This window comes from Balaenoptera ricei, chromosome 1 (genome assembly GCF_028023285.1).
Source record: "Balaenoptera ricei isolate mBalRic1 chromosome 1, mBalRic1.hap2, whole genome shotgun sequence".
Taxonomy (NCBI): domain Eukaryota; kingdom Metazoa; phylum Chordata; class Mammalia; order Artiodactyla; family Balaenopteridae; genus Balaenoptera; species Balaenoptera ricei.
The window spans coordinates 151,775,602-151,801,670 of record NC_082639.1 but is presented as its reverse complement, the minus strand read 5'-3'; the positions used below and the strand labels follow the sequence as shown (position 1 = coordinate 151,801,670).

At 38.0% G+C, this 26,069-nt stretch overlaps 1 protein-coding gene across 4 annotated transcripts in view; it reads left to right on the top strand.

Moving 5' to 3' along the window:
* Positions 1-26,069, top strand: part of RPS6KC1 (ribosomal protein S6 kinase C1) — a 218,048-nt gene that overhangs the window by 57,174 nt on the left and 134,805 nt on the right. For all 4 annotated transcript variants that reach the window (XM_059938198.1, XM_059938190.1, XM_059938204.1 and 1 more), the window contains one exon: positions 19,322-19,437. In XM_059938198.1, the coding sequence (XP_059794181.1) occupies positions 19,322-19,437 (116 nt within the window). The remainder of the gene's footprint in view (positions 1-19,321; positions 19,438-26,069) is intronic.

Genomic DNA, 26,069 nt, shown 5'->3' with positions numbered 1-26,069 from the left:
CAAAAGCTTTTAAGTTTCATTAGGTCCCATTTGTTTATTTTTGGTTTTATTTTCATTATTCTAGGAGGTGGGTCAAAAAGGATCTTGCTGTGGTTTATGTCAAAGAGTGTTTTTCCTATGTTTTCCTCAAAAGTTTTGTAGTGTCCGGTCTTACATTTACGTCTTTAATCCATTTTGAGTTTATTTTTGTGTATGGTGTTAGGGAGTGTTCTAATTTCATTCTTTTACATGTAGCTGTCCAGTTTTCCCAGCACCACTTATTGATGAGGCTGTCTTATCTCCATTGTATGTTCTTGCCTCATTTGTCATAAAGTAGGTGACCATATGTGTGTGGGTTTATCTCTGAGCTTTCTATCCTGTACCACTGATCTATATTTCTGTTTTTGTGCCAGTACCATGCTGTCTTGGTTACTATAGCTTTGTAGTATAGCTTGAAGTCGGGGAGCCTGATTCCTCCAGCTCCATGTTTTTTCCCTCAAGATTGCTTTGGCTATTCAGGGTCTTTTGTGTTTCCATACAAATTGTAAAATTTTTTGTTCTAGTTCTGTGAAGAATGCCACTGGTAATTTGATAGGGATTGCATTGAATCTGTAGATTGCTTTAGGTAGTATAATCATTTTCACAAATCTGATTCTTCCAATCCAAGAACATGGTATACTTCTTCTATCTGTTTATGTCATCTTTGATTTCTTTCATCAGTGTTTTATAGTTTTCTGAGTACAGGTCTTTTGCCTCCTTAGGTAGGTTTATTCCTAGGTATTTTATTCTTTTTGTTGCGATGGTAAATTGGATTGTTTCTTTAATTTCTCTTTTTGATCTTTCGTTGTTAGTGTATAGGAATGCAAGAGATTTCTGTGCATTAATTTTGTATCCTGCAACTTTACCAAATTCATTGATTAGTTCTAGTAGTTTTCTGGTGGCATCTTTAGGATTTTTAATGTATAATATCATGTCATCGGCAAACAGTGACAGTTTTACTTCTTTTCTTTTCCAATTTGTATTCGTTTTATTTCTTTTTCTTCTCTGATTGCCATGGCTAGGACTTCCAAAACTATGTTGAATGTGTGGCAAGAGTGGACATCCTTGTCTTGTTCCTGGTCTTAGTGGAAATGCTTCCAGTTTTTCACCAATGATGTTTGGTGTAGGTTTGTCATATATGGCCTTTATTATGTTGCAGTAGGTTCCGTCTGTGCACATTTTCTGGAGAGTTTTTATCATAAATGGGTGTTGAATTTTGTCAGAAGCTTTTTCTGCACCTATTGAGATGATCATATGGTTTTTATTCCTTAATTTGTTAATATGGTGTATACATTGATTTATTTGCATATATTGAAGAATCCTTACATTCCTGGGACAAATCCCACTTGATCATGGTGTATAATCCTTTTAAAGTGTTGTTGGATTCTGTTTGCTAGTATTTTGTTGAGGATTTTTGTGTCTGTGTTCATCAGTGATATTGGTCTGTGATTTTCTTTTTTTGTGATATCTTTTTCTGGTTTTGGTATCAGGGTGATGGTGGCCTCATAGAAAAAATTTGGGAGTGTTCCTTCCTCTGCAATTTTTTTGAAGAGTTTGAGAAGGATAGGTGTTAGCTCTTCTTTAAATGCTTGGTAGAATTTGCCTGTGAAGCCATCTGGTCCTGGACTTTTGTTTGTTGGAAGATTTTTGATTACTGTTTCAATTTCGGTACTCGTTATAGGTCTGTTTATATTTTCTAATTCTTCCTGGTTCAGTCTTAGAAAATTGTACCTTTCCAAAAATTTGTCCATTTCTTTGAGGTTGTCCATTTTAATGGCATATAGTTGTTTGTAGTAGTCTCTTATAATCCTTTGTATTTCTGCAGTGTCAGTTGTGATTTCTCCTATTTCATTTCTAATTTTTTTGATTTGCGCCCTCTCCATTTTTTTCTTGATGAGTCTGGCTAAAGGTTTATCAATTTTGTTTATCTTCTCAAAGAACCAACTTTTACTTTTATTGATCTTTGCTATTGTTTCCTTCGTTTCTGTTTTATTTATTTCTGCTCTGATATTTACGAATTCTTTCCTTCTACTGACTTTGGGTTTTCTTTGTTCTTCTTTTCCTAGTTGCTTTAAGTGTAAGGTTAGATTGTTTATTTGAGATTTTTCTTGTTTCTTGAGGTGAGATTGAATTGCTATAAACTTCCCTCTTAGAACTGTTTTGCTGTGTCCCATAGGTTTTGGGTCATCGTGTTTTCATTGTCATTTGTTTCTAGGTATTTTTTATTTCCTCTTTGGTGTCTTCAGTGATCTCTTGGTTATTTAGTAGCACGCTGTTTAGCCTCCATGTATTTGTGATTTTTTCAGTCGTTTTCCTGTAATTGATTTCTAATCTCATAGCCTTGTTGTTGGAAAAGATGCTCGATACGATTTCAGTTTTCTTCAACTTTCCAAGGCTTGATTTGTGACCCAAGATGTATCTATCCTGGAGAATGTTCTGTGTGCACTGAGAAGAAAGTGTATTCTGCCACTTTCGGGTGGACTCTCCTATAAATATCAATTAAATCTATCTGGTCTATTGTGTCATTTAAAGCTTGTGTTTCCTTATTTATTTTCTGTTTGGATGATCTGTCCGTTGCTGTAAGTGGGGTGTTAAAGCCCCCTACAATTATTGTGTTACTGTCGATTTCTTCTTTTATGGTTAGCATTTGCCTTATATATTGAGGTGCTCCTATGTTGGGTGTATAAATATTTATAATTGTTATATCTTCTTTTTGGATTGATCGCTTGATCATCATGTAGTGTCTTTCCTTATCACTTGTAACAGTCTTTATTTTAAAGTCTATTTTATCTGATATGACTGTTGCTACTCCAGCTTTCTTTTGATTTCAATTTGCATGGAATATCTTTTTCCATCCCCTCACTTTCAGTCTGTATGTGTCCCTAGGTCTGAAGTAGGTCTCTTGTAGACAGCATATATATACAGGTCTTGTTTTTGTATCCATTCAGCCAGTCTGTGTCTTTTGGTTGGGGCATTTAATCCATTTACATTTAAGGTATTTATCGATATATATGTTCCTATTACCATTTTCTTAATTATTGTAGGTTTGTTTCTGTGGGTCATTTTCTTCACCTAGAGAAGTTCCTATAGCATTTGTTGTAAAGCTGGTTTGGTGGTGCCAAATTCGCTTAACTTTTGCTTGTCTGTAAAGGTTTTAATTTCTCCATTAAATCTGAATGAGATCCTGGCTGGGTCGAGTAATCTTGGTTGTAGGTTTTCCTCTTTCATTACTGTAAGTATACCCTGCCACTCCCTTCTGGCCTGCAGAGTTTCTGCTGAAAAACCAGCTGATAACCTTATGGGGATTCCCTTGTATGTTATGTTTTGCTTTTCCCTTGCTGCTTTAAATATTTTTTTCTTTATATTTAATTTTTGATAGTTTGGTTAATGTGTGTGTTGGTGTGTTTCTCCTAGGGTTTATCCTGTATGGGACTCTGTGTGCTTCCTGGACTTGGGTGGCTATTTCCTTTCCCACGTTAGGGAAGTTTTTGACTATAATCTCTTTCAATATTTTCTCAGACCCTTCCTTTTCCTATTCTTCTTCTGGGACCCCTATAATTTGAATGTTGGTGCGTTTAGTGTTGTCCCAGAGGTCTCTGAGATTGTCTTCAATTCTTTTCATTCTTTTGTCTTTATTCTGCTCCTGGGCAGTTATTTCCACCATTCTGTCTTCCAGCTCACTTATTTGTTCTTCTGCCTCAGTTATTCTGCTGTTGATTCCTGCTAGTGTATTTTTAATTTCATTTATTGTGTTGTTCATCTCTGTTTGTTCTTTAGTTCTTCTAGGTCTTTCTTAAATATTTCTTGTATTTTCTTGATCTGTGCCTCCATTCTGTTTCTGAGATTTTGGATCATTTGTACTATCATTACTCTGAATTCTTTTTCAGGTAAGTTGCTTATTTCCTCTTCATTTATTTGGTCATATGTTTTTACTTTGCTCCTTTATCTGTAACATGGTTTTTTGTCGTCTCATTTTTGTTTTTTGTTTTTGTTTTTTTTGATGGGTGGGACTGTGTTCCTGTCTTACTGGTTGTTTGGCCTGAGGCTTCCAGCACTGGAGTTTGTAGGCTGTTGGGTACAGCTGGGTCTTGGTGGTGAGATGAGGACCTCCGGGAGACCTCAGTCTGATTAATATTCCTTGGGGTCTGAGGTCCTCTGTTAGTCCAGTGGTTCGGACTCGGAGCTCCTACCATAGGGACTCAGGCCCAACCCCTGGCCCATGAATCAAGATCCTGCAAGACATGCGGGGTGGCAAAGAAAAAAAAAGGGAGGAGACAATAACAAAGAGTAAAAAATAAAATAAGATTAGAAAACTAACAGATGTGTTAGAAAAAATAAAAATATAGATGAAACAATAACAAGAAGGTAAGACAGAACCACAGTAGCAAGAAAGAGGGAAAAGAAAAACAACCAGAAAAGGCCTTGGCTGTGGGGGTGGGGCTTAGGCAGGGGTGTGGATTAGGCAGGGGCGGGGTCTAGGTTTAGGACCCACGGGCCCTGGGTGGATGGGGGCGGGGCATAGGCTCAGTGCAGCCAGAGGGGCCCTGGAGTGCCTCTGGCCTCGGAGTGTGGATGATGAGGCCCAGGACCTCAGCAGGGTCCCTGGGGTCTGATTGGTTGGGGAAATGTTAGCCGTGCTTCTCCCCGCTGATCCTCCCATCCCAGAGGGTCCCTCCCCGTTCGCCTCTACTCTTCTCCCCCCCTTCCCCCGCCATGCCCCTAGGACCCATGTGGCTGGAGGGGATCTTGGATGATCGAGGACCGGGCCTGGGACCCCAGCAGGCTCCCCAGGCCCGAGTGGGCAGGGGAAATGCTAGGTACATTCCCCCCGATCCTCCATTCCTGGAGGGTCCCTTGTCTTCCTCCTCTCCTTCCCCTGCACCACTTGCTCCCATGCCCCTACGACTCACGTGGTCGGAGGGCGCCCTGGAAGGTAGAGGACCAGGCCGGGGAGCCCAGCAGGCTTCCCGGGGCCTGCCTAGGTGGGGGAAACGCAAGCTGCATTCCCTCCCTGATCCTCCGATCCCTGAGGGTCCCTCCCCATTTGCCTCTCCTCTTCTTTCCCCCCGTCTCTCCCACGCCCCCAGGATCCACATGGCCAGAAGGGGCCCCGGAGGGCAGAGGACCCGGCCTGGGACCCCAGCAGGCTTCCCAGGGCCCAATTGGGCAGGGGAAATGCTAGCCGCTTTCCCCTCTGATCCTCCGAACCCCCAAGGGTCTCTGAAGGCTTGGGAACCCCTTCCCTCCCCCAGCCACCCCTCAGGGGTGCTGTTCCCGTTTGGCCTCTACTTCTCCTCCCCCCTTGCTCCCCCCTACGTCCTACCTTGTCACTTGGGGGTTCCTCCTGTCCCATTGGGTGTTGAGGTCCCCCACCAGCATCTGGTAGGTGCCCTAGTTGTGGAGAGAGGCAAACTCTGCGTCCTCCCACTCTGCCATCTTGACTCTGCCCCCCACAGCAGTAATTTCTTAAAGGTTTAATTGCACTATGGAATCTGAAACCCTATCATTGAACCTTTGGTACTTTGTTGTATTAAAATCCATTGGTCTGGGGACTTCCCTGGTGGTGCAGTGGTTAAGAATCTGCCTGCCATGGCACGGGACATGGGTTCGATCCCTGGTCCGGGAAGATCCCACATGCTGCAGAGCAACTAAGCCCATGGGCCACAACTACTGAGTCTGCGCTCTAGAGCCTGTGAGCCACAACTACTGAGCCCATGCACCACAACTACTGAAGCCCACATGCCCTAGAGCCCGTGCTCTCCAACTGCTGAGCCCACACGCTGCAATTACTGAAGCCCGTGCACTCTAGGACCTGCATGCCGCAACTACTGAGCTTGCGTGCTGCAGCTGCTGAAGCCTGCGCTCCTAGAGCCCGTGCTCCTCAGCAAGAGAAGCCACCACAATGAGAAGCCCGCACATCTCAACGAAGAGTAGCCCCGACTCACCACAACTGCAGAAAGCCCATGTGCAGCAACGAAGAACCAATACAGGCAATAAAAGAAAAAGCGTAAAAAATTAAAAAAAAAAATCCATCTGGTCTGTCTTAGATTTGAATGGGTATTTTACTTATGCATGAGCTTGTAACATCATGCATTGATCATTTGAAAAAGATTGGTTCCTTGAGTTATGCAGATCTTGAAAATGTTGACCCATTTCATTATATAATATCAAAAATTGCTAATATCATCACAGATCTCTAAAGGAAATTTTTTAAGTATTGCGAAGCTGTCAAGCTTATAGTGAATTGACAGCTTGAATTTCATCACTGAAAACAATGCCATTGGTTGTTTTACTTGAAGTGTTAGGCTCAGTTTGTTTATTTTTGAGAATATCTGTCAAATATCCAAGTCTGAGTAGTTATAGTTTTCTTTTACCCGTAGACTTTTAAAAAGAAATGGTCTCAGGGACTTCCCTGGTGGTCCAGTGGTAAAGAATCTGCCTTGCAATGCAGGGGACACAGGTTCGATCCCCGGTCAGGGAACTGTGATCCCACATGCCACGGGGCAACTAAGCCCGCGTGCCACAACTACTGAGCTCTCACGTCTCAACTAGAGCCCACGTGCCACAGACTGCAGAGCCCTCTGGAACCCGCACGTCACAACTACATAAGAGAAAACCTGCACACCACAACTAGAGGGAAGCCCGCGCACCACAATGAAGAGCCTGCACGCTGCAGCTAAGACCCGACACAGCCAAAAATAAAGAAAAAAAAATAGAAATGGTCTCAAGGATTGAGGTTTAATAAAGTTAATAATTTTTACTGCTTCATCAAGGACATTCTCTCTTGAAACTGGCATTTAAAAAAATTTAATATGAGTGAGTGGCAATAAGGAATATGATGAGTACTAGTAAGTATAGTTTGGTGTCATTGTCTTGATTCATGCCAAGAGGTCAGCAGTTTTACTGCCATTGCTTTTATTTTTATTTATTTATTTATTTTTTTTGTTTTTTTGTTTTTTTATACTGCAGGTTCTTATTAGGCATCAATTTTATACACATCAGTGTATACATGTCAATCCCAATCGCCCAATTCAGCACACCACCATCCCCACCTCACCGCAGTTTTCCCCCCTTGGTGTCCATATGTCCATTCTCTACATCTGTGTCTCAACTTCTGCCCTGCAAACTGGCTCATCTGTACCATTTTTTTAGGTTCCACATACATGCATTAATATATGATATTTGTTTCTCTCTTTCTGACTTACTTCACTCTGTATGACAGTCTCTAGATCCATCCACGTCTCAACAAATGACTCAATTTCGTTCCTTTTTATGGCTGAGTAATATTCCATTGTATATATGTACCACATCTTCTTTATCCACTCGTCTGTTGATGGGCATTTAGGTTGCTTCCATGACCTGGCTATTGTAAATAGTGCTGCAATGAACATTCGGGTGCATGTGTCTTTTTGAATTACGGTTTTCTCTGGGTATATGCCCAGTAGTGGGATTGCTGGGTCATATGGTAATTCTATTTTTAGTTTTTTAAGGAACCTCCATATTGTTCTCCATAGTGGCTGTATCAATTTACATTCCCACCAACAGTGCAAGAGGGTTCCCTTTTCTCCACACCCTCTCCAGCATTTGTTGTTTGTAGATTTTCTGATGATGCCCATTCTAACAGGAGTGAGGTGATAACCTCATTGTAGTTTTGATTTGCATTTCTCTAATAATTAGTGATGTTGAGCATCTTTTCATGTGCTTCGTGGCCGTCTGTATGTCTTCTTTGGAGAAATGTCTATTTAGGTCTTCTGCCCATTTTTGGATTGGGGTGTTTGTTTCTTTGATATTGAGCTGAATGAGCTGTTTATATATTTTGGAGATTAATCCTTTGTCCGTTGATTCGTTTGCAAATATTTTCTCCCATTCTGAGGGTTGTCTTTTCGTCTTCTTTATGGTTTCCTTTGCTGTGCAAAAGCTTTGAAGTTTCATTAGGTCCCACTTGTTTATTTTTGTTTTTATTTCCATTACTCTAGGAGGTGGATCAAAAAAGATCTTGCTGTGATTTATGTCAAAGAGTGTTCTTCCTATGTTTTCCTCTAAGAGTTTTATAGTGTCCAGTCTTATATTTAGGTCTCTAATCCATTTTGAGTTTATTTTTGTGTATGGTGTTCGGGAGTATTCTAATTTCATTCTTTTACATGTAGCTGTCCAGTTTTCCCAGCACCACTTATTGAAGAGACTGTCTTTTCTCCATTGTATATCTTTGCCTCCTTTGTCATAGATTAGTTGACCATAGGTGCGTGGGTTAATCTCTGGGCTTTCTATCTTGTTCCATTGATCTATGTTTCTGTTTTTGTGCCAGTACCATATTGTCTTGATTACTGTAGCTTTGTAGTATAGTCTGAAGTCAGGGAGTCTGATTCCTCCAACTCCATTTTTTTGCCTCAAGACTGCTTTGGCTATTCGGGGTCTTTTATGTCTCCATACAAATTTTAAGATGATTTGTTCTAGCTCCGTAAAAAATGCCATTGGTAATTTGATAGGGATTGCATTGAATCTGTAGATTGCTTTGGGTAGTATACTCATTTTCACAATGTTGATTCTTCCAATCCAAGAACATGGTATATCTCTCCATCTGTTGGTATCATCTTTAATTTCTTTCATCAGTGTCTTATAGTTTTCTGCATACAGGTCTTTTGTCTCCCTAGGTAGGTTTATTCCTAGGTATTTTATTCTTTTTGTTGCAGTGGTAAATGGGAGTGTTTCCATAATTTCTCTTTCAGATTTTTCATCATTAGTGTATAGGAATGCAAGAGATTTCTGTGCATTAATTTTGTATCCTGCAACTTTACCATATTCATTAATTAGCTCTAGCAGTTTTCTGGTGGCAGTTTTAGGATTCTCTATGTATAGTATCATGTCATCCGCAAACAGTGACAGTTTTACTTCTTCTTTTCCAATTTGTATTCCTTTTATTTCTTTTTCTTCTCTGATTGCCGTGGCTAGGACTTCCAGAACTATGTTGAATAATAGTGGTGAGAGTGGACATCCTTGTCTCGTTCCTGATCTTAGAGGAAATGCTTTCAGTTTTTCACCATTGAGAATGATGTTTGCTGTGGGTTTGTCATATAGGGCCTTTATTATGTTGAGGTAGGTTCCCTCTGTGCCCACTTTCTGGAGAGTTTTTATCAGAAATGGGTGTTGAATTTTGTCAAAAGCTTTTTCTGCATCTATTGAGATGATCATATGGTTTTTCTTCTTCAATTTGTTAATATGGTGTATCACATTGATTGATTTGCATATATTGAAGAATGCTTGCATCCCTGGGATAAATCCCACTTGATCGTGGTGTATGATCCTTTTAATGTGTTGTTGGATTCTGTTTGCTAGTATTTTGTTGAGGATTTTTGCATCTATATTCATCAGTGATATTGGTCTGTAATTTTCTTTTTTTGTAGTGTCTTTGTCTGGTTTTGGTATCAGGGTGATGGTGGCCTCATAGAATGAGTTTGGGACTGTTCCTTCCTCTGCAATTTTTTGGAAGAGTTTGAGAAGGATGGGTGTTAGCTCTTCTCTAAATGTTTGATAGAATTCACCTGTGAAGCCCTCTGGTCCTGGACTTTTGTTTGTTGGAAGATTTTTAATCACAGTTTCAATTTCATTACTTGTGATTGGTCTGTTCATATTTTCTGTTTCTTCCTGATTCAGTCTTGGAAGGTTATACCTTTCTAAGAATTTGTCCATTTCTTCCAGGTTGTCCATTTTATTGGCATAAAGTTGCTTGTAGTAGTCTCTTAGGATGCTTTGTATTTCTGCGGTGTCTGTTGTAACTTCTCCTTTTTCATTTCTGATTTTATTGATTTGAGTCCTCTCCCTCTTTTTCTTGATGAGTCTGGCTAATGGCTTATCAATTTTGTTTATCTTCTCAAAGAACCAACTTTTAGTTTTATTGATCTTTGCTATTGTTTTCTTTGTTTCTATTTCATTTATTTCTGCTCTGATCTTTATGACTTCTTTCCTTCTGCTAACTTTGGGTTTTGTTTGTTCTTCTTTCTCTAGTTTCTTTAGGTGTAAGGTTAGATTGTTTACTTGAGCTTTTTCTTATTTCTTTAGGTAGGCTTGTATAGCTATAAACTTCCCTCTTAGAACCGCTTTTGCTGCATCCCATAGGTTTTGGGTCGTCGTGTTTTCATTGTCATTTGTCTCTAGGTATTTTTTTATTTCCTGTTTGATTTCTTCAGTGATCTCTTGGTTATTTAGTAACGTATTGTTTAGCCTCCATGTGTTTGTCTTTTTTACGTTTTTTTCCCTGTAATTCATTTCTAATCTCATAGCGTTGTGGTCAGAAAAGATGCTTGATATGATTTCAATTTTCTTAAATTTACTGAGGCTTGATTTGTGACCCAAGATGTGATCTATCCTGGAGAATGTTCCGTGCGCACTTGAGAAGAACGTGTAATCTGCTGTTTTTGGATGGAATGTCCTATAAATATCAACTAAATCTATCTGGTCTATTGTGTCATTTAAAGCTTCTGTTTCCTTATTTATTTTCATTTTGGATGATCTGTCCATTGGTGTAAGTGAAGTGTTAAAGTCCCCCACTATTATTGTGTTACTGTCGATTTCCTCTTTTATAGCTGTTAGCAGTTGCCTTATGTATTGAGGTGCTCCTATGTTGGGTGCATATATATTTATCATTGTTATATCTTCTTCTTGGATTGATCCCTGGATCATTATGTAGTGTCCTTCCTTGTCTCTTGTAACATTCTTTATTTTAAAGTCTATTTTATCTGATATGAGTATAGCTACTCCAGCTTTCTTTTGATTTCCATTTGCATGGAATATCTTTTTCCATCCCCTCACTTTCAGTCTGTATGTGTCCCTAGGTCTAAAGTGGGTCTCTTGTAGACAGCATATATATGGGTCTTGTTTTTGTATCCATTCAGCCAGTCTATGTCTTTTGGTTGGGGCATTTAATCCATTCACGTTTAAGGTAATTATCGATATGTATGTTCCTATGACCATTTTCTTAATTGTTTTGGGTTTGTTTTTGTAGGTCCTTTTCTTCTCTTGTGTTTCCCACTTAGAGAAGTTCCTTTAGCATTTGTTGTAGAGCTGGTTTGGTGGTGCTGAATTCTCTTAGCTTTTGCTTGTCTGTAAAGCTTTTGATTTCTCCATCAAATCTAAATGAGATCCTTGCCGGGTAGAGTAATCTTGGTTGTAGGTTCTTCCCTTTCATCACTTTAAGTATATCATGCCACTCCCTTCTGGCTTGCAGAGTTTCTGCTGAGAAATCAGCTGTTAACCTTATGGGAGTTCCCTTGTATGTTATTTGTCGTTTTTCCCTTGCTGCTTTCAATAATTTTTCTTTGTCTTTAATTTTTGCCACTTTGATTACTATGTGTCTCGGCGTGTTTCTCCTTGGGTTTATCCTGTATGGGACTCTCTGCGCTTCCTGGACTTGGGTGGCTATTTCCTTTCCCATGTTAGGGAAGTTTTCGACTGTAATCTCTTCAAATATTTTCTCTGGTCCTTTCTCTCTCTCTTCTCCTTCTGGGACCCCTATAATGCGAATGTTGTTGCGTTTAATGTTGTCCCAGAGGTCTCTTAGGCTGTCTTCATTTCTTTTCATTCTTTTTTCTTTAGTCTGTTCCGCAGCAGTGAATTCCACCATTCTGTCTTCCAGGTCACTTATCCGTTCTTCTGCCTCAGTTATTCTGCTATTGATTCCTTCTAGTGTAGTTTTCATTTCAGGTATTGTATTGGTCATCTCTGTTTGTTTGTTCTTTAATTCTTCTAGGTCTTTGTTAATCATTTCTTGCATCTTCTCAATCTTTGCCTCCATTCTTATTCCGAGGTCCTGGATCATCTTCACTATCATTATTCTGAATTCTTTTTCTGGAAGGTTGCCTATCTCCACTTCATTTAGTTGTTTTTCTGGGGTTTTTTCTTGTTCCTTCATCTGGTACATAGCCCTCTGCCTTTTCATCTTCTCTATCTTTCTGTAACTGTGGTTTTTGGTCCACAGGCTGCAGGATTGTAGTTTTTCTTGCTTCTGTTGTCTGCCCTCTGGTGGTTGAGGCTATCTACACTGCCATTGCTTTTAGATTATCAGTGCAAATGTCAGTGTGGTGAAAAATGCACCTGCTGTCTTGGTATTATTATGAAAATGGTTTTGACCTTGTTGATACCTTAAAAGGCCCTCGGGGGGACCCCCAGCAGTCTGTGGACCAAACTTTGAGAACACACAGCACATATATGAACACACATATATGTATATACACATGGGTTTCCTTGGCAGCATTTTCAATACTGACACTGAATTTTCTCACTGTGTGATTCTATGGATGTGCCATAATTTAGCCAATTAATAGAATTCTACAGCTATTTGAGATACACTGATATAGAAAGATGTCCAAGATATACTTTTAAGATACAGAAAACAAATGTTGCATAGCAATATGCTTAGTAAGATCCCATCTGTGTTTAAATAGACATACATATTTGTGTGAAGTCATACCTAATGTGTATAACCTATGATGATGTGGGTGGAGGGATAATTTTACTTTCTGCCCTATACGTTCTGTACTGTGGAATTCAACTGCACCCAAGTAGCTGTAACTTTAATGTTGGGAGATGTACAGCCCGGCTTCTTAAACAATAAGCTTGTCACTGGGTGAAAGGGAGTGGCTTCTGAATTGGTTGAGGTTCTTAGTTATTATTGTCTGTTGCTAGTGGATTATTTTCAGCTTTTCTCCACATCCTTATATATTAAAGAGTGAAATTTTCTTATTAATCTTAGTAAGTGAGCAATTTATCTCTTTCAATAAATGGTACAGTCCATTTGTAATACTTATAGTTGCAGTGAACCTTGCAGGCAGCAGCTGTGGTTGTGTGGAGGGAAGTGTTGGTTAATCATCTGTCTTTTAGCTATTCTCACATTTTTAGTACATAAGCCTCCGCTGCAAAAGAGAGTCCTATTGTAATTTACAGAACCATTGGATATGTAGTTACTCTTCTAGTGTTACAGTGAAAAGAACATGCCTTTTGCAGTCAGATAGATTTAGGCCCAAATCTTCTCTCCATTATTTACTTAGCAGTGTGATCTTGTACAAATTAACATCTGAGCCTATTTTGTTATTGGTGAGTTAGGGATTATAGCTTCCTGTTCTGAGGATCATATCTGTAGTGTGTATAGCTCAGTGCTTGACACACGTCAGCTACTGTTAGCTCTCATCTGTTGCTCGGTCTGCCTTTCCTCTAATGTACCACACTTTCTCTGTCTCCTTCTTCAGTGTTGCACTGTTCCACTGAGAACGTTCTGGTTAGCCTTTAAGATTTTTAGCTGTCTCATCTTCTAGGAAGTTCTGTTTCCTTTAGGCTGAGTTAGTTGTTTTCCCCTTGTGGTTCTACATCTCACCAATATGACACTTAACTCATTTTATTTTTCTCCAACTTTTTTAACTTGCAAAATTTTCAAATTTACCAGAAGACCCTAAAGAATAGTGTAGTGAACACTTACATACCTTTTGTCCAAGTTCACTGATGAACATTTTGCCACATTTTCCTGTATCTCTGTGTGTGTGTGTGTATCATTTTTTTACTGAACCACTTGAGAATAAGTTGCAGATATTGTGACATTTCATCCCTACTTCCCATATTTCCCCTATAGTCACAATACCATATTATTCAAGGAATTTAGCACTCAAGGAATTTAGCATTGATATAATACTATTATCAAATATGTAGTCAATATTCAGATTTTTCCATTTATTCTAAAAATGGTTTTTTTAGATTTTTTTCTCTTTTGGATCCAGGATTATGCCTCTAGGTTTGTTTCTTTAATCTAGACTATTCCTTATGCATTTTTTTTTGGTCTTTCATGACATTGACATTTTTAAAGAGTGTGAGACAGTTGTTTTTAGGTTTCACAGTCTTGATCTGATTGTTTTCTCATGATTAGATCATTGTTTTTTGTTTGCTTTGTTACATCTCTCCTCACAGTATGATTTCCTGTGAGAAAGGCAAAGCAGTTCCTGACAGATCTAAGAAAGAACTGGCCCGACACTACCTATTTTTTTGACTTTGGTGTTTCTTAAAGTTGGCCTGGCATTCACAGCTAAGCTGTGTTGTTCTTCTGTTGAACGTAAGCAGTTTCACAGAACAGGAACGTTAGACAAGGCCACTCTGTGTCCTTGGATCAAGACTAAAACGAGACCCCTCTGTAATCATGTCTGAACACAGACAAAAACATTTTTCAAGTCACAAAAATGATCAAGCGTATCTTCATCCTGGCTATCGTGATGACTACAGCTTTTTTTCTTATAAATCACAGCCTTATAGCCTCTCTTCATTCTTCTTGCCTTATAGTAAGATTTATTAAAATCATAAAATCATAGAATTAGATAGAATTAACAGAATCATAGAATTACTCCCACTTCCTGACAGCATCCAAGCCAGGGCAAACAAAGCCCCACTTCTTTGAATCTTTCCCCAAAGCACCTAACACAAGCTCAAATCCTGTAAGTCCTTTCTTAACACCCTCTTAGTGAAATGCCTCAGGGTTCCCCATAGTATACTTTCTCGGAGTCTTAAATCCAGCTTGTTTAACTAGAGGTATATTCTTGGTGCTGTTGACTAGAGGGAGTTCACACCTGAGAATGTTGGCCTCCCTGTTTTTCCTCTGTGAATGAATTTTTAATACAGTTAAGAATTAGCACCAAGCTTTTCTGGCTAGTTTCTTACTGGTCAAGGATAACTTTTAGTTTTGTATAATCAGTTTATGGTCATCGACATTTGCATTTTAAAAAAGTTGTGAACACTGCTTTCAGGAGTTGTTCTACGTAATTAAAAAAACATAGAGAAAAATCTCAAAGGCAGCTTATAAATCAAAGAGAGAGACGTTATTTCCGACGCTTTACCAGCTTTGTTAGAAGGTTTTGGTTTAATTTTCCTTTTGCAGCTTTTAATAGCAAACCATTGTTCAGTAATTTGGAGGTGGTGGAGTGGCTTAAAGATAATATATACATACTCACACACAAATAATATAGTATGTAATATGTAATATTGTATAATAAACCTCAGGAAAAATTTATTTTACATTTTCTATCACAATTACCTATAAATTTTCTACTCTGTTCACAGGAAAATAAAAAAATTTCCATTCCTGTGAATGGAAATTTAAAGCACTGATAAGAGAAGCACCTGTTTATTAATTTCTCATTGTTGTTGACTTTTAAGGGAGGTTGATGATATTAAAAGATTAACAATTTGAGAATAGCCACTAGTGTGTTATCTACCATTAGGATCTTGCTAACTCTTAACCTAATTTTCAAATTAGGTGGCTTTGTAACATATATTAGGGCCAGTAGTTACTGCATTAAAATTCATCTGCTTCTCTTTGTGCTGCCAATACTATTTTTTGTTGTTGTTATTTTGAAATATCTTAGGAACAAAGAAGTGAGCATGTTCTTTCATCATATTAGTTCTGATGATAGGATTCAGTGTAATTGAACCTTTTAATGCATTAGCCTTTAATTTTGGTTTTACTCCATTCTGAAAAATGTTCTAATTCATCTCTGCTTGTCCAAGTTTAGTGGAATAGAAATGCATAGATCAATAGAAATATAACAAAGACACACTTTTGACATGTTTATTCTATTTAGAAGTGATATGCTTGTTGCTTAAGCATTTAAATCTAGTTTAATAGAGAGGTGGGATGAGTCATTGATCACACTAGGATTAAAGCAGCTAAATTTTTATGTATTTGTTTCAGCCAGTAAATGAGAGTTTTTTAGGATGTCATCAAATATTAGGAAGTTTTTCATTAAAATTTTTCAACAAGTTGTTAGTTCATTTAAAGATAATATCAGGTGGTCTTGTGGGTTGAAGCATAATATAATGTGTGCGTTTTCTGGATTTCTGTTCTGAGATTGCAGATGCTCACATAAATACTAATTTCCAGGTCCTGCAGTTTACTTTTTTGTTTAAAGGATAAATATGTTGGACAGTAATCATAAGCACCGAAGCATGCTTAATTTCTTATTTAGGCAAAACAAGGAATAATGGACATTTAGCTGTCATTATAACCTGTTTGGCCTACGGTTTTTTTCCCAAGATTGAATATCTTAGATTGTTTTCAGGCCACAGGATTTGCTCTATGTGTTAGGGCTCTTAGAAGTTTGTTTCCAGATAATATTATTGATACGTATGCTAGCAGCGTCATTTTAGATGTGTTTTTTGTCATTGGAAGAATTTAATTTAATGTAATTGTTGCATATGAACTGGGAACTAATAGGAAAGCAGATTTAGCATAATGGATTATATTAGGTTTGGTTACTTGTTACAAAACTTAAAACCAGATAGATGTCAATGTTTTTCTCGTGGCATAAGCTCTGGAGGTAGCCTATGCAGGGCAGCGTAGGAGGCAGGGCAGCTCCACAGTAATCAGGAATCCAAGCTCCTGCCTTGTTGCTTTATCATTTTTAACCTCCCACATCATAGTCCTTCTTGGAAAGGGAAAAGGAGATAGAAGAAAAAGCGGGAGGTGGGGAGGTGAGGGTGTGTATCAGTTGTCTCTTAAAGAGATTTTTGGTAATCTGCAAAATAACTTTTGTTTATATGTTATTGGCCAGAATTTAGTCCGTGTCCACATGTAACTGCAAGGCAAGCTGGAAATTATAGTTTTTTTTTTCCCTGGGCCGCCATGTACCTAGTTAGAAATTGGGGATTATTTTACTTAGAAAGAAGGCGAGAACAGATATGATAGCAACTGGCTATCCCAAAGTAAATGAAGTAGCATACTGAATGTTAGGAATCCTCTGATTGCCACTTGCCTGCTAACCTTTACTGGGCCTGGGCTCTTTGAGGATGCTGATACAAGTTACAGATCTTTTCCCTAGAAAAATGTACCTGTGGACATACGTGTGGAGTTTTGTAGGATTGTTGTAACCCATCCATTAAGCATAGGGGGTTGTTTATGGACACACTGTTAAAATTTCTTTTTCTTTCTTTTTTTTTTTGGCTGTGTCGGGTCTGGCGGCACTTGGGATCTTCCTTGTGGCGCACAGGCTTCTCTCTAGTTGTGGCGTGCAGGTTTTCTCTTCTCTGGTTGTGGCACGCAGGCTCCAGAGTGCGTGGGCTCTGTAGTTCTGGCACGTGCGTTCCAGAGCGCATGTGCTCTGTAGTTTGTGGCACACGTGCTCTCTAGTTGTGGCACGCGTGCTCAATAGTTGTGGCGCACGGCTTAGTTGCCCCGCAGCATGTGGGATCTTAGTTCCCCCACCCGGGATTGATTGGAAGGCGGATTCTTTACCACTGGACCACCAGGGAAGTCCCTAAAATTTCTTATCTGTGAAAGATGACTATCTTTTAGGATAGAATGTTCCACTGTAAGATAGTTCTTTGTGTTAGAAAGTATTTCTACGTTTTTATTATTCACTCATACAGTCAACAAAAATATATTAGCATGTTCTGTATGCCAAACACTATGATGGTCCTTGAAGATTTAAAGACACCATGATTGGTTTATTAAGTGCTTACTATGTGCCTGGTATGGAACTGCTCATTTTAAGTACATTGCTCATTTTCTCCGTTTTGTAAAATTAGGAAATAATCTGCCTAAGATTTTATAGCTAGTGAATGATAGAGCAAGTAGTTTGAACGCAGGTCTAACTCTAAAACCATTTATTTTAGTCATCATGAAGTAGCCATTTCACCATAAGCATGAGACACATTGAGCTGAGGTATTTAGTGGTTCAGTTTCAAATTCTTGCCGTGGGTAGTATAACTAGGAATCTCTCTCTCTCTCTTTTTTATCTTTAGGTTGATAAGCATTTTTAATGTGATTATGCTACCTTGCTTATTTACATTCCATAGACTTTTAAAAACCTGTTCACTTTCTATAAAACATTGTTAACCATTTTAAGGTGATATCATGATTAAAATCAAAATGCTTGAACCTCAATCTATTATTTTCCACAAAGTCTAATTATTATATCAAGTTTGTTAGCTGGGATATAGTATAATCTTACACATAAGGGCTGGTTTTAAATTAAAGTATGTTGGATTAGATGTGACATTTCCTAGTTTAGAACATCTTTTTTGTAATTATGTACTTTCATAATAGAGTTGAGCATTTTGAAACAGATTTCCCCATAAACAAGGGAGAGTAGAGAGTTGGCACAAATTTAGTTAGCACACCAAAATTTAATCATTATTTGTGTTTCTGAGTGGGTGGAAAATAGAGGTGATATTTTAAAAAGTTAGTAAAAAATAAATTTCCGTACTTTATAGTTACATTAAATACTTATTGAGCTACTGCAAGAAGTGTGGCACTGCAAAAGTAACCTCTTTTCTCTTTGTACTCTCAGATGTAGTTTAATGCTTTGACTAAAGCAAGTGAGGGCTCTGTTTTAATCCATCTGTTTCTTTTTTTCCTCCCTTTCTTTCATTTGCTTCTTTGTAGTGATAACTGCAAAGAAGTTGACTTATTTCCAATAAGTTGTGGTGCCTATAACTAGGAATCTCTTTATACCTCAGTTTTCTATTAAGATTTTGCAAAGCCACTTAAGTATGGGATGTGGTACTCTTTTGATTTTGTATTTTTTTAAACCTAAATTGCAATCAGTATGATACATGGCATGTGACAGATGCCAACCGGTAATCTTATCTGAGAGTAGTACAAAATGGTCATATTTGAAAATGTCTTATCATCATTCAAATTGTATACATCATTAAAAAAAATTCTTTGAAAACCACCTTTCGATCACCTTGCAAACCAGAGCTCACTGTGCTGTGTGTGTTCTCTTTTTTCTCACAAGTGTGCTTTCATGTACACTGACAGCATCACACATGGAGTTTGGCTTGAAAGCTTTTTGCTTCAAGCTGAGGTTTTTGACCCCACTGACATACAGATGTTCTCGTAATTTTCTCTCTTCAGCTCCATTTATAAATCAAAAAAGAGTGGGAAAGGGAAAATTATATGAGTAATGACAGTATTAAATTACTATAGAAAACCATTTGAGTTCTTTATTAATTCTCCTTTCAACTTTAGTTTCAAATTACCAGTTTCTTAAATGGTAAGTTTTTTATATTGACAGGCTTTAGATTATGACTGCATTATTTATTTGCTAGTTGACACCTCTGCCTCTTGTTTTATCAGAAACATTATTTTCTTTTCTGGTGGGAGCACTACTGATTCCAGTTGTAGAGACTAGATTTGACTTCAGGAGGTTGCCTGATAAGCACAGCAAGTAGGCAGTGATAGGCCTGCTGCTGCTTTCTAAATTGTGAACATAAACTAACATAAATCAGTGTTTGATCTTTCTTTCCTTAAGTGTTGATTCTTATTTAATTCTAGGACGATTTGATGAAACTGTTATTGAAGAGAGGAGACAGTGTGCTGAAGATCTGCTACAGTTCTCTGCCAATATTCCTGCTCTTTATAACAGTAAACAGCTTGAAGATTTTTTCAAGGTTTGGTGTTCTTTCTGGAATATTTTGTATTTTATTAAATGTCTTTGTTTTCTAATTTGTAGTAAAGCAAGATTCAAGGTTTTTTTAAAACAAAATGTCATTTACTTTTGAATTTCATTATTCACTGAAATAAGTAGAAGTTAATAGCTAAATAACAATGTCTATGGCATGTCTTCTATTTCTCATGTAGAACTGTATATAATTTTCGATTCACAGATTTAAAAAAAATTGATGCTGAGGGTTTAGAGGTTACCTAATTCACTCCATCATAATTCAAATACATTAAAATGTTTAAATATGATGAAACTCCAGTAGTTATCTTCACTTTTTGAGGTGTCTTTCAGTAGTAGACTTCTTTTCTATTAGTCTATATTAAATTTGTTCTAATTAGACTAAGCTATGTAAAGATAGAACAAAAATAGTCACCATACAACTTAAAGAGGTAGACTAGTACAAGTTGTATTACCACAGATGTTTGGATAGTAGTGTTTTAAGTTTCTTGACACGTAATGCCTTCATTCTGAGTTCATTATCATTTTATTTATTTATTTATTTTTGGCTGTGTTGGGTCTTCGTTTCTGTGCGCGGGCTTTCTCTAGTTGCGGCGAGCAGGGGCCACTCTTCATCGCGGTGTGTGGGCCTCTCACTGTCACGGCCTCTCTTGTTGCGGAGCACAGGCTCCAGACGCGCAGGCTCAGTAGTTGTGGCTCACGGGCTTTGTTGCTCCACGGCATGTGGGATCTTCCCAGACCAGGGCTCGAACCCGTGTCCCCTGCATTGGCAGGCAGACTCTCAACCACTGTGCCACCAGGGAAGCCCTCATTATCATTTTAAATAATAATTTTCTAGCTTATTTTGTATTGAACCTGTGCTAGTTGTCGGTTAATATCAACGTCTTTATTTATAATATTAATGTCGTTTCCTATTGCATTTAGCTCTCTAGAAAAAAGCTAGATGATTGTGCCATAATTATTTTTTCCCTTCTTTAACTAAAAATCTACTCAATTGTACATATGTCATTTCTTAGACCATATAGGCAGCAAGGTATATGAGGATCTTACAAAAGGATATACCAAAGGATCTACAAAAGGAATTTATTTTTTATGACCTATTTTAGTTTACTGAAGGAAGTTGATGTTTTGAAAGATATTATAAACTTATGACTTAGAAATAGAAAGAGTAGTAGAAAAGTTTGTAGTAGCAATAAGATTCTTGCTGATTGACTTCATTGCTTAATTTTTCATTACTCTGCAAATGCGGTTGAGATGATAAATTTGGCTTCTGCTCATGACCTAATGCAGATATTTAGGATAAAAGGCCAAGTCAAATTGATACAGTATTTAGCTCTTTACTAAGTACAGCTGTTTGTATGTGGCAGCGAGTCTATGCTTCTAGAAAAAGGCAGCATTATTTATTATTATTTTTTTAATTAATTTTTTTGGCTGCATTGGGTCTTCGTTGCTCCACTTGGGCTTTCTCTAGTTGTGGCGAGCGGGGGCTACTCTTCATTGTGGTGGGCGGGCTTCTCATCGTGGTGGCTTCTCTTGCTGCGGAGCACGGGCTCTAGGCGCGCGGGCTTCAGTAGTTGTAGCACGCGGGCTCAGTAGTTGTAGCACACGGGCTCAGTAGTTGCGGCTCCCGGGCTCTAGTGCGCAGGCTCAGTAGTTGTGGCGCACGGGCTTAGTTGCTCTGTGGCATGTGGGATCTTCCCGGACCAAGGCTCGAACCCGTGTCCCTGCACTGGCAGGTGGGTTCTTAACCACTGTGCCACCAGGGAAATCCCATGGCAGCATTACTAAGCAAGAAGAATATTGCTCTATAGAAATTGTGAAAGGCAGTCTCGGAAATTAACACATGCCAAGGGCTATAAAAGGGATATAGGGGTCAGATCATAGACTGAACAATTTAAATGAAAGCTAGCTGCTCATTCTATTTCTTTTGGGTCTGGGAATTCCTAATTGTAACTGTTGCTGGAAGACACTTATTTTTAGGCTTTGTGGAATGAGAAACAAAAGGAAAGGAAGAAAAAATTGGGCAGTTTAAGAGAAGTCAAGCTAGTCTTGGAAAATATTTGGAAATATCTTTAGCAGTGTGCTTGGCAGGAGAGAGATACTGATTTGGTAATATCACAACAGTGATGCTTAGTTTCTTTACGTAGAGATCAGTAAATATGGTCTTTGAAGGTTATTTAGCTCCAAGTAAACAATAACAACAGCAAAACTCACCATATTATCTTAAACAAGAAAAGGGTTTATTTGTCTTATACAACAAAGTTTCTTTTTCCACATATATATATATTTAAAAATTCAGGTATAGTTGATTTACAACATTATATAAGTTTCAGGTGTACAACATAGTGATTCACAATTTTTAAAGGTTATACTCCATTTATAATTATTATAAAATATTGGCTATATTCCCTGTGTTGTACAATATGTCCTGGTAGCTTATTTATTTTATAGATAGTAGTTTGTACCTCTGAATCCCCTACTCCTATTTTGCTCCTCCCCCCTTTCCTCTCCCCAGTCATAATCACTGTTTCTCTATATCCAAGTCTGTTTCTTTTTTGTTATATTCATCAGTTTGCTTTATTTTTAGATTTCACATATAAGTGATATCATACAGTATTTGTCTTTCTCTTTCTGAGTTATTTCACTAAACATAACACCCTCCGAGTCCATCCATGTTGTTGCAAATGGCAAAATTTCATCCTTTTTTATGGCTGAGTAGTATTCTATTGTATATATACACCACATCTTCTTTATCTGTTCATCTGTTGATGGACACTTAGGTTGCTTCTATATCTTGCCCATTGTAAATAATGCTACTCTGAACATTGGGGTGCATATATCTTTTTTTTAAACATCTTTGTTGGAGTATAATTGCTTTACAGTGTTGTGTTAGTTTCTGCTGTATAACAAAGTGAATCAGCTATATGCATACTTATACCCCCATATCCCCTCCCTCTTGCGTCTCCCTCCCACCCTCCTTATCCCACCCCTCTAGGTGGTCGCAAAGCACTGAGCTGATTTCCCTGTGCCATGCAGCTGCTTCCCACTAGCTAGCTATTTTACATTTGGTAGTGTTACTCTCTCACTTCATCCCAGCTTACCCTTCCCCCTCCCCGTGTCCTCAAGTCCATTCTCTATGTCTGTGTCTTTATTCCTGTCCTGCCCCTAGGTTCATCAGAACCATTTTTTTTAAGATTCCATATATATGTGTTAGCGTATGGTATTTGTTTTTCTCTTCTGACTTACTTCACTCTGTATGACAGACTCTAGGTCCATCTACCTCACTACAGATCAAGACAGTATGGTACTGGCACAAAAACAGAAATATAGATCAATGGAACAGGATAGAAAGCCCAGAGATAAACCCACACACATATGGTCACCTTATCTTTGATAAAGGAGGCAAGAGTATACGATGGAGAAAAGACAGCCTCTTCAATAAGTGGTGCTGGGAAAACTGGACAGCTACATGTAAAAGAATGAAATTAGAATACTTCCTAACACCATACACAAAAATAAACTCAAAATGGATTAAAGACCTAATTGTAAGGCCAGACACTATAAAACTCTTAGAGGAAAACATAGGCAGAACACTCTATGACATAAGTCATATATCTTTTTGAATTATGTTTTTGTTTTTTTTGGATGTATTGGAACTGCTGGGTCATATGGTAGTTCTGTTTTTAGTTTTTTGAGAAACCTCCACACTGTTTTCTTCAGTTGCAGCACCAATTTACATTCCCATCAGCAGTGCACAGGGTTCCCTTTTTTCCACATCCATGCTAACATTTATTATTTGTGGTCTTTTTGATGATAGCCATTCTGACAGGGTGAGGTGATGTCTCATTGTGGTTTTGGTTTGCATTTCTCTTGTGATTAATGATGTTAAGCATCTTTTCATGTGCCTGTTGGCCATCTGTATGTCTTTGGAAAAATGTCTATTCAGGTCTTCTGCCCATTTTTTAATTGGGTTGACTGTTTTTTTGATGTTGAGTTGTATGAGCTCTTTATGTATTTTGGATGTTAACCCCTTATTGGTCATATCATTTGCAAGTGTTTTCTCCTAGTCAGTAGGTTGTCTTCTCATTTTGTTGATGGTTTGCTTTGCTATTCAAAAGCTTTTTAGTTTAATTAGGTCCCGTTTGTTTATTTTTGCTTTTGTTTCCTTTGCCTTTGGAAATGGATCCAAAAAATATTGCTATGATTTATGTCAAAGAATGTTCCACCTGTGTATTCTTCTAGGAGTTTTATAGTTTCCAGTCTAACATTTAAGTCTTTAATCCATTTTGAGTTTATTTTTGTATATGATGTGAGAAAATGTTCTAATTTCATTTCATATAGAAAACATATATCAGGGGCTTCCCTGGTGGTGCAGTGGTTGAGAATCCGCCTGCCAATGCAGGGCACACGGGTTCGAGCCCTGGTCCGGGAGGATCCCACATGCTGCGGAGCGGCTAGGCCCGTGCGTCACAACTACTGAGCCTGCGCGCCACAACTACTGAAGCCTGCGCGCCTGGAGCCCGTGCTCCACAACAAGAGAGGCCACCGCAGTGAGAAGCCTGCACACCGCAACGAAGAATAGCCCCCACTCGCTGCAACTGGGGAGGGCCCGCGCACAGCAACGAGGACCCAACACAGCCAAAAATAAATAAATAAATAAATTTATTAAAAAAAAAAAAGAAAACATATATCAGATAGATATTGAGCAGTGGAATTGCTGAGTCTCATGGTAAGTTTATGTTTTTAAGAAACTGCCAAACTGTTTTCCAGAGTGACTTTACCATTTTACGTTCACCAGCAATGTATGAAGGCTCTGGTTCTTTTATAACCTCACCAGCACTTGGTATCGTGTGCTTTAAAAAATATAACTATGTGTATAATGGTATCTCACTGTAGTATTAATTTCAGTTTTGTAACCTCACCAACACTTGGTATTGTGTGATTTTTTTTTTTTCTTTAATTTACTTTTGGCTGTGTTGGGTCTTTGTTGCTAGGTGTGGGCTTTCTCTAGGTGCGGCGAGCGGGGGCTACCCTTTGTTGTGATGCGTGGGCTCTAGGGCACGCAGGCTTCAGTAGTTGTGGCACCTGGGCTTTGTTGCTCCGTGGCATGTGGGATCTTCCCGGAGCAGGTATCGAACCCGTGTCCCTTGCATTGGCAGGCAGATTCTTAACCACTGCGCCACCAGGGAAGTCCCTGTGTGATTTTTAAATCATAACTATGTGTATGTGTATAATGGTATCTCACGGTAGTATTAATTTCAGTTTGGCTAACGATGTTGAACATGTTTTCATGTGCTTATCTATATGTATTCTTTGGTGAAATGTCTATTAAAATCTGTCCATCTTTTGGTTGAGTTGTTTGTGTTAATGAGTTCCAAATGTAATCTGGATACAGGTTCTTTATTAGATACGTGATTTGCAAATATTTTCTCCGAATGTATGGCTTGTCTTTTCATTTTCTTAATGGTGTCATTTGATGTGCAAAAGTTTTTAGTTTTGATGAAGTATAATTTACCATTTTTTTTCTTTTTTGAATCATGCTTTTGTTGTTATATCTAAGACCTCTTTGATTAACCCAAAGTCAAGAGAATTTTCTCTTACATTCCTTTCTGGAAGTCTGTGATCCATTTGCAGTTAATTTTTGTGTATAGTGTGAAGTAACAGTCTAAATTAATCTTTTGGCACTTGAATATCAAATAGTCTCAGCACTGTTTGTTGAAAAGACTATCCTTTCCCTATTGAAGTATGTTGGCACTGTTGCTGAAAAAGAATTGACTATACATGTAACACTTTATTTCTGGACTTTTGACATCTTCTGTTGATTTATGTGCCTGTTCTTTTACCAGTACGTACTCTCTTGATTACTGTAGCTTTATAATATGTTTTGAAATCAGAAAGTGTAAGTTTTCCCACTTTATTTGTATTTTTTCAAAGATGTTACGGCAATTTTGATTCCTTTGAATTTTCATAAAATGTTTTAGTATCAGCTTGTCCATATCAACAGAAAATTCTGATGAAATTTTGATTGGAATTGTATTAAATCTGTAGTTCAGTTTGGGGAGAATTGTTATCTTAACAATATTGTCTTCTAATCTATGAACATGAAATAACTCACCATTTATTTGTGTTCTTTAATTTGTCTCAGCAGTGTTTTGCCATTTTCAGGTATAAGTCTGGCACTTCTTTTGTTAAATTTATTACTAAATATTTTATTCTTTTGTGGCTATTATGAATGGAATTGTATTTTTTCATTTAGCATTATACTTTAAAGGTTTATCCATGTTATAGCCAGTATCCATATTTCATTCCTTTTTTTATACTTCTTATAATATTCCTTTGTATGGATCCATGGATATACCAAATTTTGTTTATCCATTCATCAGTTGATGCACATATAGGTTGTCTTCTCCTTTTGACTATTATGAATGATACTGTTATGAATACTGGCATATAAGTTTTTGTGTGGACATATTTTTTCATTTCTCTTAGGTATATACCTAGGAGTGGAATTGATGTGGGAAGATTTTAAATTTCTAATTCAGTTCATTTTCTTGTTGTAGGTCTATTCTAATTTTCTCTTTCTTCTTGAATCAGCTTGTTAACTTGTATCTTCCTAGGAGT